The following is an 18,296-nucleotide window of genomic DNA, read 5'->3' as shown; positions in this document are numbered from 1 at the left end:
CTATGAGCGGACCTTTTATGTATATGCCTCACGTTTCCCCCTTTCGTCTGAGCAACATGGTTTTTCTACCCACTACCTGTATGAAGTCAGTGTGACCAGTGGGTTCTTCTCTTGCATCTGGGCCTCAGAGAGCTCAGTCTCTCACAGACTTTATGCTTGATCTCATTGGTTGTGCTGCAACATTAGACCTAGAACCTTATCCCCATTTTACCCAGTTGCCCAAAGCCACTTCGATAGTTAGTAGGAGAACCTTGAGTAGAACCCCACTTATTAGACATGTGGTCTCATTTCTTTTCACTTCAGTTCTTCTTTAGGTGGACTTTCCTCTAACAAATTTTAAAGTCCTTTCAGAATGAACTAATTAGAACACGCTCTTTTTGTATGGTTGTTAATCTTTTAACAATTTTTATTGAACGTGTAGAGAAAGAAGGGGAGGTTCACTCTCCTATTCGTCCTGGAATAAATGAAGAAGGCATAAGGACAGTCGGCATGGAACTCCACTGCAAATGGATTTTATGCAGCTGAAGAAAGTTTGGGCTTATTAGTATTTGCTCCAACGAACCTCCACGTTTTCTCCATCATGGACAACGTAACTACCAACTCCTGAAAAGGAGGAAGGCCGAGAACTGGGTCAAATGATTCGACCACTAAATCACCAAATAATGGATGTCATCTCTACCAACCCCTTGGCCCAATCCCCACAAAGGCTCACACCCCTCTCCGTTTGGGCATTTTTAGCATGGGTCTTTTTGGCATGTCTCTCCCTTACCTTGGCTCAGTGGTTTGCCTCCACTCAGAAGTTCCCAGTAGGTTCTGTCATTATTACTGGCCCATAGGCCCTGAACAGAGGTGATGTAGGGCCCCCATGAGCTCTCCTCCATTGTGAAACTGTGGGTGACATCCAATAGGTTACTGGAACTTAGAATTGTCCAAGGAAACCCACAATAGGCATTTCTCAAACTTTAATGTACTTGAGAATCACTTGCTGACATTACAAAAAATGCAGATTTCCTGGCCCTATCCAGAGATACTTTTATTTTTAGATATGAGCTGGGGGTCAGGAATCTGCATGCTTTATAAACACTCCAGCTGATTCTAATGCAGACACTCCATGCTAAATGAGAGAAATGATGCTCTTGGTTTCTGCTCCCCCCAACCTGCCATGGTAGATACTTTTCAGATAACAGCTTCAACCTTCCATCCCAAGATAGTAACTGCTGATTCAGTAGAAGAACACGTTATCCTCATGTGCTAGAGGCACCATAAGTTAGTGGGTTTTCCCTTAGAAAAGAGGAACAGGAAAGGATAATTTGATATTTCATATTGTGTTTATTAAAAAGTGACATGGTCAATATCTGTTTTATATTCTGTAGTCATTTTTCTACCTCCCTTAAAGCCCACGAGGGTAGCCTTTATAATATATATTATATTATTATTCTGATTTTGTTTATAGCATCCTACGCTATGTTGTTAAATATGATAAATAACTGTCAACTAGCGTTAAGGAGCCAAATAAATCCTACTTTTCAGAGGCAAAGCCATTACTTGACCTCCTTGACCAGTAACTTTAGTTTAGGGATCTATGAATTTTCTGAAAGCGAGGGCAGGGGGAAACTTCAGGACATCTGTGAATCCCCCAGTTTAAATGCTAAATTTGGCAGTGGCTCAGGCCTGTAATCCCAGCACTTTGGGAGGCTGAGGTGGGCAGATCTCTTGAGCCCAGGAATTCAAGATCAGCCTGGGCAACATAGTAAAATGCCGTCTGTAAAATAAGTAAACAAATGCCAATTTTTGTGTGTATGTTCATTTTTTTCTGGGATGAACATTCATTACTTTCACCTGATTTTCAAAGGGGTCAGTGATTCAAAAAGAGTAAGAACCACGGTTCTAGATCTCAAATGTTTGACTTTAGAAGTTGCATTTACTGAAAGAATTTTACTGAAATAAGAGAGAGCCGTGAGATTCATTAATCTATGAAGTAAACATGAATTTACTACCTATTATGTGAAAGAAGATGAAATATCTCACCTCCTATTTTAAAATCCTGCTGTGGGATGCAGATGGACAGCAAAGCTACTGACCCAGAAGCATCTTCAATATACTTTGTATTTAGGTGCAAATGTATTCTTACTGCATCTTTAGAAATGACAGCAAACACCTTAACCTGAGGTTAGGTACAGACCTACCCAAATATGGTATCATTCATTTTCTGAGCTTTCTCCATCACATCGAGGAAGACAGAACCATTTGGCACAGTGACATTGGCGAAATATGTTTCATTGATTCTCACAGAGTAATTGACAGAGATAGATGATTGTGAGCCAGGAGTTGTCACAGTTATAGGCTCCTGAGTGGAGATGCTGAAGTTACCTGGCAGAGACAGAAAAGCCCAGAGCAATATTCGGAAAACTAAAAATGATATTAGAGTTTGCAGACCTCCTCAACCCCTATCCAAGGACTCCTTGCCTTTAGGCAGACATGGATTTACTATAAGGAGCAATTATCATCAGTCAAGGGGCAAATTTCTCATATAACTAAAGCAGAAACTAAGACCAAAACTCACCAGCTTGTGAGTGTTGGCACTTGGCTCAACTCCCAGCTGTTTAAGCAATTCAGTTGCTCTAACTTCTATTTCTCACAGAGGATCCTGATTTTTTTCTTTTTTTGCCTTGGTACAGCATACAATCATGCTTGTCTTTTCTCCTTTTTATTGCTTAACATTTATTGAAAACACATGAAGTGCCAGGCACTGTACTAATCATTTTATATGGATTGTCTCATTCAATCTTTACAAAAACCTATGTTAGATACTGTCCTTGTTTCCAACTTTTACATTAGAAAACTGAAGCTTAGAGGTTAAACATTTTGTCCAAGTTTCCTAAACCTGTAAGTGGCTGAACCAGGAATGGACAGAGATGTAAGGAAATGTCTCCTTTCCTTCTACCTGGTTGCAAAGTCATTTGTTTGAATAAGTAACGTATGCTATAATTTTCGAATACTGGCATATCCCTTCCACACAGATGTCTCATTTCCCTGAGGCATCACTCACTGTGCAAAGTCAGAGCACGGTACCAATCCTCTGTACTTTATTTAGGATGAGAATGGTGCTTAGATCCTTCTATATCCAACAGTCAGAAAATATGCCTTTGAAGATAAACATTATTGAATCAAGTCTGCCTTGTTATGTTTGAACTAAGAAGGACATCTGGCACTCAGTTAAGAACAAATCCTCAGGTGGCTGTAATCCCTGATAACATGATGAAAACTGAATTCTCTCTGGCAACTGTTCTGTTTTGGAGGTTTATCTGGTCACTTTTGGTTTCAAAGGACACCTGAATCTCACATGCTTTGGGTGCTATGGTGAAAAGCAAAACAGTCTGCTCTTTAATGCTTTTACCTGCAGCAGAGACACAAGAAGAGTCTTTGTTAACATCCAAGAAGGTCTTTCCCATCAGGGCAGGTAAGACCTGGGCTGCAGCAATTGGAATACTGAATGCTCCTTGAGAAATTTCCGTGAGCACTGTATTCAGAGTTTGTTGACAATTCCAGTCATTTTCATGATAATAGTCTGATGATACAAAGAGGGCCTAATGAGGCAGGGGGGCAGGGGTGGGCAGGGGGGGACGAGAGATAAAGAGAGACAGAGAATATGAGACCCTTCAAGTAAGGGGAAGCCTATATATAACTAATTCAGTATTAATTGAACATTGACTACCTAGGAACACCTCAGATAACTCAGATATCTTTCTTGTTATCCAGAAGCTTACAAACCTGTTTGGGCAGGGAGGTTGGAACTGCTTAATAACCCAAGCTATAATAGTTCCAATGAAAGCAGACTTTGCCACATTCATTTTTTTTCTTTTCTTTTCTTTTTTTATTATACTTTAAGTTCTAGGGTACATGTGCATAACGTGCAGGTTTGTTACATATGTATACTGATGCCATGTTGGTGTGCTGCACCCATCAACTCGTCAGCACCCATCAATTCATCATTTATATCATTTATAACTCCCCAATGCAATCCCTCCCTCCTCCCCCCTTGCCACATTCATTTCTATATCGCAATGCTGGGAAATACCTGTCACATAGGAGACACTCAATAAATATTAACAAACTATTGTAAAAGGAGATGCCAGAGGAATGCCCTAAGGGATGCATCTAGTGGGATGCGTCTTTCTAAAGAGGAGAGGAGCTTACGAACATTTAATGAAGCTAAAAAAAAGCTTCCTGGAGAAGGTGGTATTTGAGTTACGCCTTGGAGAATAGGATAGAATTTTGGCTTCTGAGATGAGGTGAGGAGCCCTGCACTCAAGAGAACAACATGAACAAAGGTGTTAGGTAGGAATAGCCGGGACATGACCTAGCAGTGATGACAGTATCTGCATTTTAGCAAAGTTCCTCAGGGGATTCCTCCTGGTTTAGGAGAAGTGGTGTATGGGGAACATTGGAAGCAGCTGTGGAAGAACAGGCTGGAGAAGGAAGTTGGGCTAGACTAGTAGACGCTTGAATTTTATGGTGAGATGTCTGACCTCATTTGATTGACAACAATGAGGAGGTATCTGACATTATTTGATTAACAATGGGGAGTCTAATAGTTCATTAAACAGAAACTCTCCTGGCAGCAGAATGTAAGCTCGATTGAAGGGGCAGAATTGTGAGGTAGTAAAAGTTAGGAGGACATTGGGGTGAGCAAGACAGGAATTAAAGTGGGTCGGACTTGAACATGCTGCTCTGTAGTTTCCCAGGAATGGACTGTTCCTGTTTTCATCTTTTCTTGGAGGTTCTTAAGCTAACCATGTGGTCCACAAGAATTTGTGGGATATTAAGAAAAAACAAAAACCAGTCATCGTACATTTCCTCTTAAGACACATCAATAAATGTTATTAACATACATAGCACCAAGTTAGATGTTATTAATATTTAAAAATACCCAGCAATATCTTGTAGGCAAGTAGCTCTTGATCCTACCGTGAATTTTTATCACCTGTAGGGCTTTTAAACCAGAACAAGGCCCAGGCTCCACCTCTAAATTTCTGTACTACCCGACTGGTGGGCATGGGTATTAGTGTTGCCTAAGAGCTCCTTCAGCTGATTCGAATGTGCAGCCAACATGGGAAAGCAGTTTATATTCAGTTCAAACTTAGTAAGGCAATCAACAATGTAAATAGTAACAACAATACAGATAACCTTATGATTGGACCCGTGCTTACACCTCCAGCCTCCTGTTACGTTTCTTTCGGACTCTGTGCTGGTCATGCTGAACACCTTGACCTTAAAAGGCCTAATATTCTTTTGTGCTTTTGGGTCTTTTTCCTCACTGTCTTTGTCTCTCCCTTGAAAGTCCTCTAGCCTGGAGTCAGCCTGGAAAATATCTATTCATACTGATGATGCAGTAAAGTTTTTTTTTTTTTTTTTTTTCTGTAAACCTTCCTTGATCACTTCTTATATCTTCCCCTTAGAGTTTGTAAATCAATGGCTCAATGAATGCAGGAATAAAGTCTCAGATCTCAAGGAGCGTATGCATGACAGTGTAGGTGCTGAGTGTGAGTTTTGAGAACAACGGCCCGGGTCCCATCCCAATCTGTACCACTTTCTGGTTTTGTGAGATGAGGTAGTTTACTGACACAGTTACTGTGACTCATGCTCCTAGTTTAGGAAATGGAGGTAATACAGTAGTTCCCTCTTATCAGCGGGGTTACTTTCCAAGACCTGCAGTGGATTCCTGAAACCATGGATAGCACTGAGCCTTAAATATACTACTTTTTTTCCTATACATCCACACTAATAGTAAATTTCAATTTATAAATTAGGCACAGTAAGAGATTTACAACAACAATAATCAAATAGAACAATTATAATAATATACTACAGCACCATTGCTCTTGTGCTTTGGGGCCATTATTAAGTAAATAAGGGTTACTTGAACACACGCACTTCAATGTTGGGACAGTTGACTGATAACCGGCTACTAAGTGATTAACGTGCATAGACAAAGGGATGAGTCACTTCCTGGGTAGAACAGAGCAGGAAGGTGCAAGATTTTATCACACTACTCAGAATTATGCACAATTTAAAACTTGTGCATTGTTTATTTCTGAAATTTTCCATTTAATATTTTCAGGCCTCGGTTGACCCTGGGTAACTGAAACTGTGGAAAGTGAAACTGTAGGTAAGGGGGGGGACTACTGTGTGTGTGAAAGTGTACAACCATGTGTGATAGAACAACAAAGTAGATTGTAGTAGACTCTAGAGTTTCTTAGACAAATTGCAGTTAGGAAAAGCTTCCTAGAAGCATTGGTTAGGAGAAGTAAAGCTGAAGATGAGAAGAGTACATGTCAGGCAGGGGAAGGGAATCATATGAGCAAAATCAAAGTTAGTATAGGAACCGCAGAATGGATAATAAGGTCTTAGGAGGCCAATAAGAAAGGAAAAATATACTGGCCGGGTGCGGTGGCTCACACCTGTAATCCCAGCACTTTGGGAGGCCAAGACGGGTGGATCACCTGAGGTCAGGAGTTTGAGACCAGCCTGGCCAACATGGTGAAACCCTGTCTCTACTAAAAATAGAAAAAAATTAGCTGGGCATGGTGGAGGGTGCCTGTAATCCCAGCTATTCAGGAGGCTGAGGCAGGAGAATCGCTTGAATTTGGGAGGCAGAGGTTGCAGTGAGCCGAGATTGTACCATTGCACTCCAGCCTGGGCAACAAGGGCAAAACTCCATCTCAGAAAAAAAAAAAAAAAAAAAAAAAAAGATACTGCTTTCTTCCAGAGAAGACTCCCTTCTCTGCCTCCTGTTTCACCCTCTGACTTACCTGCATGGCTTCTCCTGTGCTAAATGTATTTCCAATGAGACCATTTTCTTTTTTCTCAGACAGAATCTTCTCTACCAGTGACTTTATATAAATACTGATGTTCTTTAAATTGCTTTCATCTGTTTTGACCTGCCCATCTATTAGACTCCTCTTCACACAGGTCAGAGCCAGGACAGCCATTGCCCCAGTATCTGTCAGGAAACAAAACATTGTCAATAGGGGACCAACCATCTCAGTTTGTCGTGGACTGAGAGGTTTCCTGGGATGTGAGAGTTTCAGTGCTAAAAGAAAAACAGATCTAGAAAAACTGGTGTGGTTGGTCATGCTAATTGGTGAAGAAAGATTTCAAGATACAGCAATTGTCTCTCCAGCACTAACCAGTCAAATATTTAAAGATTTCTTCCCAAAGTTCAGTCGCCATATACCCCATAGTTCATGCCTCATACTGTAGTGCGATGGGCCTCCCACCAGGTTACTTAAGGGAGATGCACCTCGCTAGTGGCCACGATGACCAGTTAATTTTCCCAGTGATAATGTACTCTGCCACCTTTAGCTCATATACTAGCACTGTGTATTTTGGTATTTATGACACTTTGTCCTGTGTTGTTCAGCTATTTCTGGTGTAATTCATCATTTGACTTAAAGCCAAGCTCCTGGAGGATTAGAGAATGGTGTCTTGTGTGTGTGTGTGTGTGTGTGTCTGCCATCATATGTAAAGTAGTACTTGACATAGGGTCAATGCTCAGCTGAACATATTTAAAAAGAAAATTCAAGATGCATACCGAAAGAGAAATAGGGAAGTGCCCAGAAAAGATATGTCTGCTGCCTGAACTTTGAAGTCCAGGCCGTGGAGCCCAGCTGAGGAACAGGCATGTCTAAGAATCCAAACATGCTGGAAAGTATCTAAGAACTTGCCAAGGAAAAGAGACCCATCACATACACATAGCAGGTAAACAGCCAGGAAATTAGCTTAAAAACAGTTTAGGGATGGGACGTAGCACAGATCTCTAAAGCTCTCTTGCTGCTGTCCGGAGTGGTTTTTTTTTTTTTCTTTTTTTTGGGATGGAGTCTCGTTTTTGCCCCCCAGGCTGGAGTGCGGTGGTCCGATCTCACTGCTAACTCTGCCTCCCGGGCTCAAGTGATTCTCCTGCCTCAAACTCCTGAGTAGCTGGGATTACAGGCATGTGCCACCACACCCAGCTAATTTTGTATTTTTAGTAGAGATGGTGTTTCACCATGTTGGTGAGGCTTGTCTTGAACTCCTGACCTCAGGTGATCCGCCTGCCTTGGCCTCCCAAAGTGCTGGGATAAAAAGTGTGAGCCACCATGCCCTGCCTTTTTTTTTTTTTTTTTAATACAATTCTGGGTTTTTCTCATTACACATACCTTGGTCATAAAACACCTATGGATTTGTAGCTGCATACACATGGACGGTATTTCACTTTTATATCTTGGTTGCTCCCATCTTTTCTATCTTTCTCTAATCTTTTAGCCATGTTGGCTGAGGGATTGAGAAAACCTAGGACAATGCATCAAATAAACGACATCTTTGTAAGCCTCTCAAGGGTTTCATTATACTGATTAGAAAATAGTACTTAACAGAGTTGTTGCCCAGCAAACCTCTTTACAAAAGAGGATGAGGCCAGAGATTGGAAGAAGGAAATATAAGGACTCGTGTTCTGGCTTGATACTTGGTCTCTCCTGTGTTCTTTAACATGGGACCTTTCCTCTCTCATGGGAAAAGAAGTCTGAGAAATCTCACATTCTCCTTACTATCCAGAAATACTAAAATGGTGATTTGCTTTGAAATGAAAGTTGAACTTTGAATTTGGAGAAAGATGAACTTGTATATCTGGATCCATAGAGGCTAAGCACCTATACTAACTGTCTAAAGACTTCTTTTTGGATGTTAAGGCTGACACAGTGGGAAATTTCTGGTTCATTTCCCAAGGTGAATATATAATCTATTGATTGTAATATTGGACTTTGTCACTGGAGAGGTGGTATTGCTCAAGACTATTGAGGTATCCAAATTGTCCCAATAAACTAGAGAAAGAGACAGTATTAAGATAAACAAATTCCATTGCATTTCCCTTTTCTAAAGCTTACCCTTTCTGAAATATTTCTTGTGAATATACTCATGCTTTATCCTCATTTTCCAGATGGAAAAATTAAGATCAAGAGTTAACATTTGTTGTTTATATAACTCAAAGAAGAGCTGGAGCAGGAACCGGGTATTTCTAGTACACCACACATCTAGAAAGAGGCTTAAATGCCATCCATCATCCATTCTTCTCAAAAAGAAAATTCCCTTTTGAGAGGACTGGAGCAAAGAGGGTAGAAAATAAGATTCAAGTACTTACTGGTTGAAGAACTCAAAGGGCAAGACATACTGGTGACCATGTCCTCTGTACCAAGGGAATTGGGCTTAGTAAACTCACCTACCGAGAACTGGCTACCAAAATAATAGTTTTTATTTTCAGGAATGAAGTAGTTGACGACTTTGGTGGTTGAGTAGTTCCCATTGAGCAGACACAAGGCCAAAACGTCCAGGCTGAGCTGGTAGTAGTTAGTCAGGGGATTGCCATTGTGTGCTTCTAGAAAAGAGAAGAAATACCTCCCTTAATCATGGAAGTGGTAATGGAGTATGCATTTTCCATCTATTCCTACTTACTCTATTTCAATTTCTTTACATTTAAGGAAAGGTGGGTAATAGAAGGGGGAGGTCACTCATAGAATCAGAAAACCTGAGAAATGTAAAGGCTTTTAAGGGCCACTCAATTCCACTCAATTTCTGTCATTTTATTACTGAGGGTACATAGCCTTAAAGAGATTAAGATGTTATCTAGATATTCAGGTGGTTACAGAGCTAGGGCCAGAATACAGGTTTTCTACCTCCAAGCCTCTTGTGTTTTCCATAGTAAGGTGTTGAAAGTGTAAGTAGAAACCTAGGTTGGGAGGCCATCTCAAAGGAAGATGGACTTAATGAAAACTAAAATAAATGTTGGGTAGGAATTGAAATAAAAACAGTGCACCTCACTAGTGGCCACCATGACCAGTTGATTTTTCCCAGTGAGAATGTACTCTGGCCGCCTTTAGCTCATATACTAGCATTGTGTATTTTGGTATTTATGACACTTTGTCCTGTGTTGTTCAGCTATTTCTGGTGTAATTCATCATTTGACCTAAAGCCAAGCTCCTGGAGGATTAGCGAATGGAATGGTGTCTTGTGTGTGTGTGTGTGTGTGTGTGTGTGTATCTGCCATCATATATAAAGTAGTACTTGACATAGGGTCAATGCTCAGCTGAACATATTTAAAGAGAAAATTCAATATGCATACTGAAAGGGAAAAAGGGAAGTGTCCTGCAAAGACATCGTGAGATGAACAGAATGAAAAGGAGAAGGAAAGAGTGGAGGGAAACTTCATATAGTTCTGAATCAGCAGAGGAGAAGACAATGTTGTCTAGGGTCTCTAAATATTTGATTCTTACCCATATTTTCAATTTCTGCTTGGAATTTATTTTCTAGCTTGTCAATCAGGTGGTAATCATATATTAAGTTTTTGTCAGGGTTACGACATGCTCCCAAAGCCAGTATAATCAAGGCAAGCTCTCCTGAGCTTACCTGTGACACTGAAAAGAAAAGTATTCAAGCTTAACAAGGTACGTGCTTGTGATTTTTTGGGCCTCCTGATTTCCTTGAGACTTATATTGCCTATCACTTCTTTCTTCTGTTGCGCTCTATACGGTCTTGTGTTACTTAATGATAGGGATAAATTCTGAGAAACTGATTGTTAAGCGATTTTGTCATTGTGCAAGCATCATATAGAGTGTACTTACACAAACCTCGATGGTATAGTTGACTACACACCTAGGCTATAGGGTACAGCTTGTTGCTCTCAGGCTAAAAACCAGTACAGCATGTTACTGTCCTGAATACTATAGGCAACTGTAGCCCAATAGTATTTGTGTATCTAAACATATCTAAGCACGGAAAAGGTACAATAAAAATAGAGTATTAAAATCTTGTGGGATGACCATCATTTATGTTCACCATTATGTGATACATTCTTGTATGAATATTTGATTCCTCTCTTCTTTATCCTCAAAGCAGAGCCTTTTAGAGCAGTGTTATATAAATGCAAACTAAATCTTGGTCTTTTCCATAAAATCACAGAATTGTTTGGGAATCATGCAATCCTTATGAAAGTGAAAAAAGAGGAAAAAAAGATAAACAACAAGATCTTGGTTTTTTTTTTTTTTTTTTCTCTTTGTGGTACCAGCTTGCTAGGATAGTAATACTTGATTTTTTATATTCTGCCTTATAGAGTATCAAAACTCTCAGGCTTCTCATAATTCTTATAATGATATTATGAGGTAGGTAAGAGTGGCTTCATTTCCCCTTATGCTAATTAGAACACTGAGGCTCACTATTAATATGACTGGTTCAAGGCCAACCCACATCTAGTCCAAATCTGGATTGTTCCATGGTTGCCTCTCCAACACCAGCTTTCTTAGTTATGATCTGTATCTCATGTGGTTGTGAACTAAACTAGCTTATATAACAGCATTAATGGATAAGAATCCATAGCTTTTGTTTGTGGCTTCATGAAGAAAAATGATTTTTAAGACCAAAAGAAGCAAGACCTAGCTCTAGGGTGAGTGGTGTGGGATTGTATTTTGGGCATGTTTATGTTTCTGTTACCTCAAGTTTGGTCCCATTAGAATGGATATAGCAGGGATATTTCGGATGCATCATTTTTAGGATTAGTTGCAGATAATCTTTAAATAGGTAGACTTTTTCTAAATCTTCCAGAGAATACAGAAACTTACGTCTCCTTTTCACAATGTATTTGATTTGTTGGATCAGCTTTTGCTTCAGGTTTTGGTTCTGGATTCCAACAAGTTGGAGGGACAACAGGACATTGACAGAGGAGCTGGTTCCCCTGGTATACTTTGACTGGTTCATTGTATTCAACAAAGGTTTTAGGCGGATGTAGTTTTCTTCACTTACCTCTGTGGCAGAGAAGGAAGGAAATAAGAAACACACACTCAGAATATAGTAAGACTTGGAGCAGGGGTTATATAAAAATATTTAGTAACAGGTATGGCACAGACCTAGACCAATCCAGTGGCTGCTGACTGTGTTGGTGGAATAAAACAAAGGTGGGTCTTGAACCTACCCCCATGCCAGACATTACTCCTTTAACAACCAGCATGAAAATGTTTTCATATTTTAACAACTGGTGCAGAGTTATCATTGTGTACTCGCAGACTCCTGCCTGGGAAATTTAGCATCATTCCCTAATTTTGTATATGAAACGTAGAGAGAGTCTCCTTAAAGAAACTTCCATAATTGGAGGCTGAGCTGAAACTAGACTACATGTCTTCTGACTCCCAGTAAGCAGGACTTTCTACTTCCTGGATTCAGTTCTTTCCTTCTCCATCTTCTAAATCAGTTGGGCTAATGCTGAGAAAATACAGGTAAAAATTCTACGTTATACTGATGATTGACCCCAAAACTTTATTGTCTGATTGCCCAGCTGGCTGGGCATCTAGGTCATTATTCAGCATTATGCAGCCTGTGAAAAATTTTCCAGTTTTAGCCTACAACATGCCCCAATTCCAGAGATGCAGGGAAGTCACATTATACTGTGGAAGTGGGAGAATCCAGAGCTCCCAAGGAAATAGAGGAGAATAAAAAGAGTTACTAGTTAAAACTCAGGACACTTTCTCAATATATTTTTCCATACTTCTTGAGGAGTAGCCCCAAATCCTACACACCTCCGGATTATCTAATAGATTAGTGGGAGAGTGAAAAAAAAAACTTTGAGTTTTAGATTCAGATTTTGGCCACATTCTGTGCTCCTTAACTTATGACTATGGATAATAAGTTATGGAACTCGTGTTACCCTTAGTTTTCTCATTTAAAAATTGTGGTTATTAACACTTACTTTATAGATATTGGACAAGAAACCACCGAATAAACTGTAAAATGCTGCACATACTATTTTTTCCAGCATAACTGGAGCTTTTATCACTGTACTTGAGATCAAGGAAATGTAATTTCCCTTGCCCAGTTTTCTTTGCTTTAAAAGAAAGAGTCAAGAAGATCTGAATAGAGTGATTGTAGAAAGGCCATGGTTTGTTGCAGACACAATGGAACAATTGTGAGTCAATTCTCTGAGATTTTGTGGAAGCATCCAGCTCAGCAGATTTTCTCGCCCTGAAACAGACTTTTCAGTTCCTGGTCAACAACCCAAATCAGCTTCCTTGACTCTCAAAGATCAATTTAATTATTATTATTGTTTAAAATGAATAGAAAGCCAAAACCTACATAGCCATCCCCTATTCTTAGGATCCAACAGGGGAAATGTCAGGCCAAGAAGAAAAATTAGAGTCGGAAGAGTCTATGCTTTAGCCTGTATGTATACAAGCCTGTCTTCTGTGGTGTTCTCCTCTTACTGGTTAGAGAGCACAGATAGTACCACCTAGTCATCTTTAGACTGGTTTGAAGCTTAATTTCAGAGTAAAGTCTCAGAAAAGAGAAGTCATGCACCTGAGAACTGCACCAGACCTCAGGAGATAATTTGCTTCAAGCGTCTCCCCTCATTATCCTTTTTTTATGAATGAAGCTAAAGAAATTCAGAAACGTTGGGTCATTCAATGACTAAGGAATCAAACTGAACCTGAATTTAGTTTTCCTTTCTCTTACTTTAATGTTCTTTTACAGAACCACACAATCTCTGGGGCTAACACCCATGCAAGAGATGATGGAACTTTATCCCATGTGTCCTCGGAAAGAGTTGAAGGGAGGTGGACATGCAACTTGGAATATCTAAACTAACTCATGACAAGATAGCAGTCATCACTATTTGAAAGAGATTTTTTTTTTTTTTTTCTGTGTAGTTACAAGGGGGTTAACCCAAAAATCATGCGTCGAATTTCAGGGAAAAAAAAAATTGCATATCAAAACCAAAAGATAACTTTCCATGATCTAGAAAAGTTTCTGGGAGCATAAATTTTTTGTCATTGGAAATTCACATGAATAGCGAGTTACTTGGTAGGATGCTGTGCTACAGAGGATCTGAGCATAGAAAGAGCAGTTAGGCAAATGAACACACAATCTATAATTCCTCTTACAACAACATGCATTGTGAGACTTTCCTCACCATCTCCTGCCACCCTTTTCATCATTCATGGAGTCCAACCACATATGAAACTGGAATGGGATCTTTTCTCAGGTTAACTCTACATAGAGTCTCTTGCCAATAGTATTCAGTAGGCTATCACTCCAGAGTAATTTTAGCTCAAACTGTACTCACCACAGATCTCACATAGTTGACTTGGAATAAGAGAAAACAGTAAGAGCCCCATTAGGGGCAGCTGGTGTGACTGTTTCATCTCTCCAACAGTGTACCAGAATGTTGAGGAATTGACTGGCTATTTATTAAGTGATGGACAGAAGGTAATGAGAGCTCCTCCTTCAGGTTGCCTCAGCATCTTTTCACTCAAGCAAATATTGAGCAATGTCAGGAGGTGTGGTCAAGTGTATTTGTCCATATGATGTAATAAATAAGGAAGAAGACTTGAAGGATGTGGTTAGGGAGAATGAGGAAATAACTTTCCTTCGTTTCCTGTCCTAAACCTTCGGGGTTCACATCTATTATTTGCCTTCCGCCCAGTGAACATATATTAGGTGAATGACTGTTTCCTGTAATGTTTCCTTTTTTTTTTCATTTCACTTTATGTTTTATGTTTCCTGATAAAGTAGATTTTATCATGCAAACACATACAACATATAAAAATGGAAGTAAAAGAAGACATCTAAATGGGAAGCAAGCATATGAAAAGGTGTTTGAAAAGGTGCTTAACATCACTGGTCATCAGAGAAATGGAAATCAAAGCTACAATGAAATGCTCTCAGTACTGCTTTTGCTGCATCCTATATGTTTTCAGATACTGAGTTTACCTTTTCATTTGTCTCAAGATACTTTTTTACTTCCTCATTAATTTCCTCTTTGGCTCATTGATCGTTCAGGAGTATATTATTTAATTTCCATGTATTTGTAAATTTTCCAATTTTTCTTGCATTATTGATTTCCAGTTTCATATCATTGGGGTCAGAAAAGATACTTGATATAATTTCAATATTCTTAAATTTGTTAACACTTATTTTGTGACTTAATGTGATCTATCCTGGAGAATGTTTTATTTGTGCTTGAGAAGAATGTGTACTCCCCTGCTGTTGGATGGAATGTTCTGTATATGTCTATTAGGTCCCTTTGGTCTAAGTATTGTTCAAATATGGTAGTTCCTTATTGGTTTTCTGTCTGGATTATCTATCCATTGTTGAGTGTGGGGTATTAAAGTCACCGACTGTTACTGTTTTGCTGTTTATTTTTCACATTAGTTCTGTTAATATTTGCTTTATGCACCCAATGTTGGGTACATAAATATTGATAATTTTTATATCTTTTTGATGAATTGGCTCCTTTATCATTATATAATGATTTTCTTTGTCTTTTGTAACAATTTTTGGAAATGTCTCTTTTGTCTGATATAAGTGTAGCCACCCTCGCTCTCCTTTGGTTACCATTTGTATGGAATATCTTTTCTCATTCATTCATTTTTAGTCTTTGTGTGTCCTTATAGCTACTATGCTACTATGAGTCTCTTGCAGGTAGAATCTTGTTTTTTTGTTTGTTGTTTGTTTGTTTTTGAGGCCGAGTCTTGCTTTGTGGCCCAGGCTGGAGTGCAATGGTGTGATCTTGGCTCACTGCCTTCTGCCTCCTGGGTTCTTCTGCCTCAGTCTCTGGAATAGCTGGGACTACAGGTGAGCACCACCATGCCTGGCTAATTTTTGTATTTTTAATAGAGATGGGGTTTCACCCTGTTGTCCAGGCTGATCTCGGACTCCTGACCTTAAGTGATCTGGTCACCTCAGCCTCCCAAAGTGTAGGGATTACAAGCGTGAGGCACTATGCCTGGCCAAGAATCTTGTCTTTTATTCATGCAGCCACTCTGTCTTTTGATTGGAGAATTTAATCCATTTAAGTTTCAAGTAATTTTGATAAGTAAGGACTTACCATTGCCATTTTGTTAATTGTTTTCTGACTGTTTTGATAGTTATTTTTTTCCTTTTTTCTTCTATTGCTTTCTTTGTGATTTGATGACTTTGTAGTTGTATGCTTCAATTCCTTTCTCTTAATGTTTGTGTATCTATTACAGATTTTTCTAAAACTGGTTTTTAACAAGTCACTTCTACTTTGCTGCTTCCAACAGTGATTCTAAATTCTCATTTTACTTGAACTGATAGTTGATTACTCTCTTTTTCTTACTTCATTTGGCTGGAACACCATCCTTTTCTGGAGTTTTTCTACCTTTCTGACTCTTCCTTTTTTGTCTTTTCTTGCTACTTTCTCCTAATATATTTGACTTCCAAATGTTGCAATCTCCTAGGGTTCAGTTTCTAAAACTCTTCATTCTCCTATGTTGATCTCATTTAAATTCCAAGGCTTGAAATGACATTCATGTGCTAATGTTTCTAAAATTTACATCTTTATATGGAACATCTTTCTAAATTTAGATTTAAATTAAGGCCTGGTCATGTGACTGTCTTGGGTCAAGAGGTAGTTAACAAATATGAAATAGGTGGAAATTTAAAAATTCCTTCTGCGTTGGGTTTTGTGTTTTGAATTCTATGACCCACAATGTGTATAAACCTGAGCTCATGTTCTAGTTGTTATAGCTGTGACCTTCTAGAAAGGTCATATAGAGGAGAACTGAAACATGCTAGCTGTAGGCTGCCAACTGCCTGACATTGAATGAAGTGCCTTTAGCTTAGTTGAGCTACCAGATGACTAAAGTCATGTGAATAACACTGGCCAAGACCAGTAGAAGTGCCTAGCTAAATCTAGCCTAAGTTTCTACACATAGATTTGTGAGAAAATGATTGTTTTAAGCCACTAAGTCTTGGGGTAGTTATGTGGCAGTAGAAAAATCACACACTATACTTAGAATTTTTTCCAGTTACATAGTTCAAGCAGTATTTTAATCAGCTGACCATCTATTTCACTCCCAGTTACCTCATGTTTTGTTAGATGATGTCATAAATCACTGTGGATCAAAACACTTCTATTGTCACTCTGATTCTGTAGCCAGCTATGGTAATATCTACAACTTGTCTTTGATGATTAGGTACTGCTATCTAATTTTGGCTCATCTGGAATCGCATTATAGTGACTGAGATAATTTCAATGGCTAATCTTTCACTGTCAATCCCAACAAATTCCCTTTACTAATTCATATGTTAATGTCTAGTTAAGGTAGTGTTCTCTGGGCCTTTCAGGAAAGAAAGAGGCCAGGTGAGTTGGAACAGATTTTGTACTTGTCTCCTTGGGGCATAATGGGATCCAATCCTAATGATGGTTCTAGAGGCAATTTAATATTGTACATAGTAAATCTCCTTTTAAATTCTTATCTCTCTTAGCCTTTGGACACAAATTTCTGGCATCTCACTGAACTGAAGTATATAGTTTAATGGTTTTTAGTGTATTCACAAATATGTGCAAACTATCACCCCATAATGAATGATAAAGCATTTTTATCACCTCAAAAGAAACCTCACACCCATCATCAGTGACTAACCAGTCCTCCCAGTCTTAGGAAACCACTTATCTACTTTCTGTCTCTATACTTTGCCTTTTCTGGACATTCATATAAATAGAATCATACAGTATATGGTCTTTTATAACTAGTTTTTCATTCAGCATAATGTTTTCAAGTTTCATTTATGTTGTAGGATGTATCAGAACTTCATTTTTTTTTTTTTTTTTTTTGAGATGGGGTTTCACTCTTGTTGCCCAGGCTTGAGTACAACGGCGAGATCTTGGCTTACTGTGACCTCGACCTCCCGGGTTCAAGTGATTCTCCTGCCTCAGCTTTCTGAGTAGCTGGGATCACAGGTGCCCGCCACCACATCCGGCTAATTTTGTATTTTTAGTAGAGACGGGGTTTTGCCATGTTGACCAGGCTGGTCTCGAACTCCTGACCTCCTGCATTTCAAATAAAACTCCAGACTTGAAATGTGATCTCTGAGAACCAGTGCTTTCTGGCCATTTGTTAGCCACTCTCTTGACACTCTGTACTTTCGTTTGGGGCACTTATGAGAATAGCAATTAATTTTTGCAGCATTATTTCTTAACTGTGTGTATTTAAGGTTTGTCTCTCTGCCTGACTGTGAATTCATCAAAGGAGGGGATACGTCTTTCTCGTTCACTATTGTGTCCTCCACTGTACCATGCTAAATGCCTATGATGTAAGAGGTTATCAAATGTTTGCTGAAAGGAACCTCAGATCCTTAAGCCAAATAATAAATTAATAACACATATCAGTAGATAATCACATTGGATAAATATTAGAAGTTTTTACAGGAGCAAACTAGAAAAAAAGTAAATGATAGAGAGGCCTTCCATGGAAATC

At 39.1% G+C, this 18,296-nt stretch overlaps 1 protein-coding gene across 2 annotated transcripts; it reads right to left on the bottom strand.

Moving 5' to 3' along the window:
• Nucleotides 1–374: 374 nt before the first annotated feature.
• Nucleotides 375–14,320, bottom strand: TCN1 (transcobalamin 1). Of its 2 annotated transcripts, XM_033205819.1 has the most exons (9): nucleotides 14,138–14,316; nucleotides 11,646–11,828; nucleotides 10,305–10,445; nucleotides 9,254–9,409; nucleotides 6,813–7,003; nucleotides 3,398–3,587; nucleotides 2,187–2,370; nucleotides 770–888; nucleotides 375–603 (listed from the first exon to the last, which is right to left on the bottom strand). In XM_033205819.1, the coding sequence occupies exons 1-9, from the start codon at nucleotides 14,214–14,216 to the stop codon at nucleotides 542–544; spliced, it is 1,305 nt and encodes a 434-aa protein (XP_033061710.1). In that variant the 5' UTR covers nucleotides 14,217–14,316; the 3' UTR covers nucleotides 375–541. The 2 variants fall into 2 exon arrangements, with proteins under 2 accessions (XP_033061710.1, XP_033061711.1); XM_033205820.1 differs by lacking the exon at nucleotides 10,305–10,445 and having other exon boundaries at nucleotides 14,138–14,320.
• Between the last annotated feature and the right edge of the window lie 3,976 nt (nucleotides 14,321–18,296).

The sequence above is a fragment of the Trachypithecus francoisi genome, unplaced genomic scaffold (genome assembly GCF_009764315.1).
Source record: "Trachypithecus francoisi isolate TF-2019V2 unplaced genomic scaffold, Tfra_2.0 Lachesis_group8, whole genome shotgun sequence".
In the NCBI taxonomy this organism is placed as follows: domain Eukaryota; kingdom Metazoa; phylum Chordata; class Mammalia; order Primates; family Cercopithecidae; genus Trachypithecus; species Trachypithecus francoisi.
Note: the sequence above shows the minus strand (reverse complement) of the source record. Positions and strands in the feature narration are given on the sequence as shown.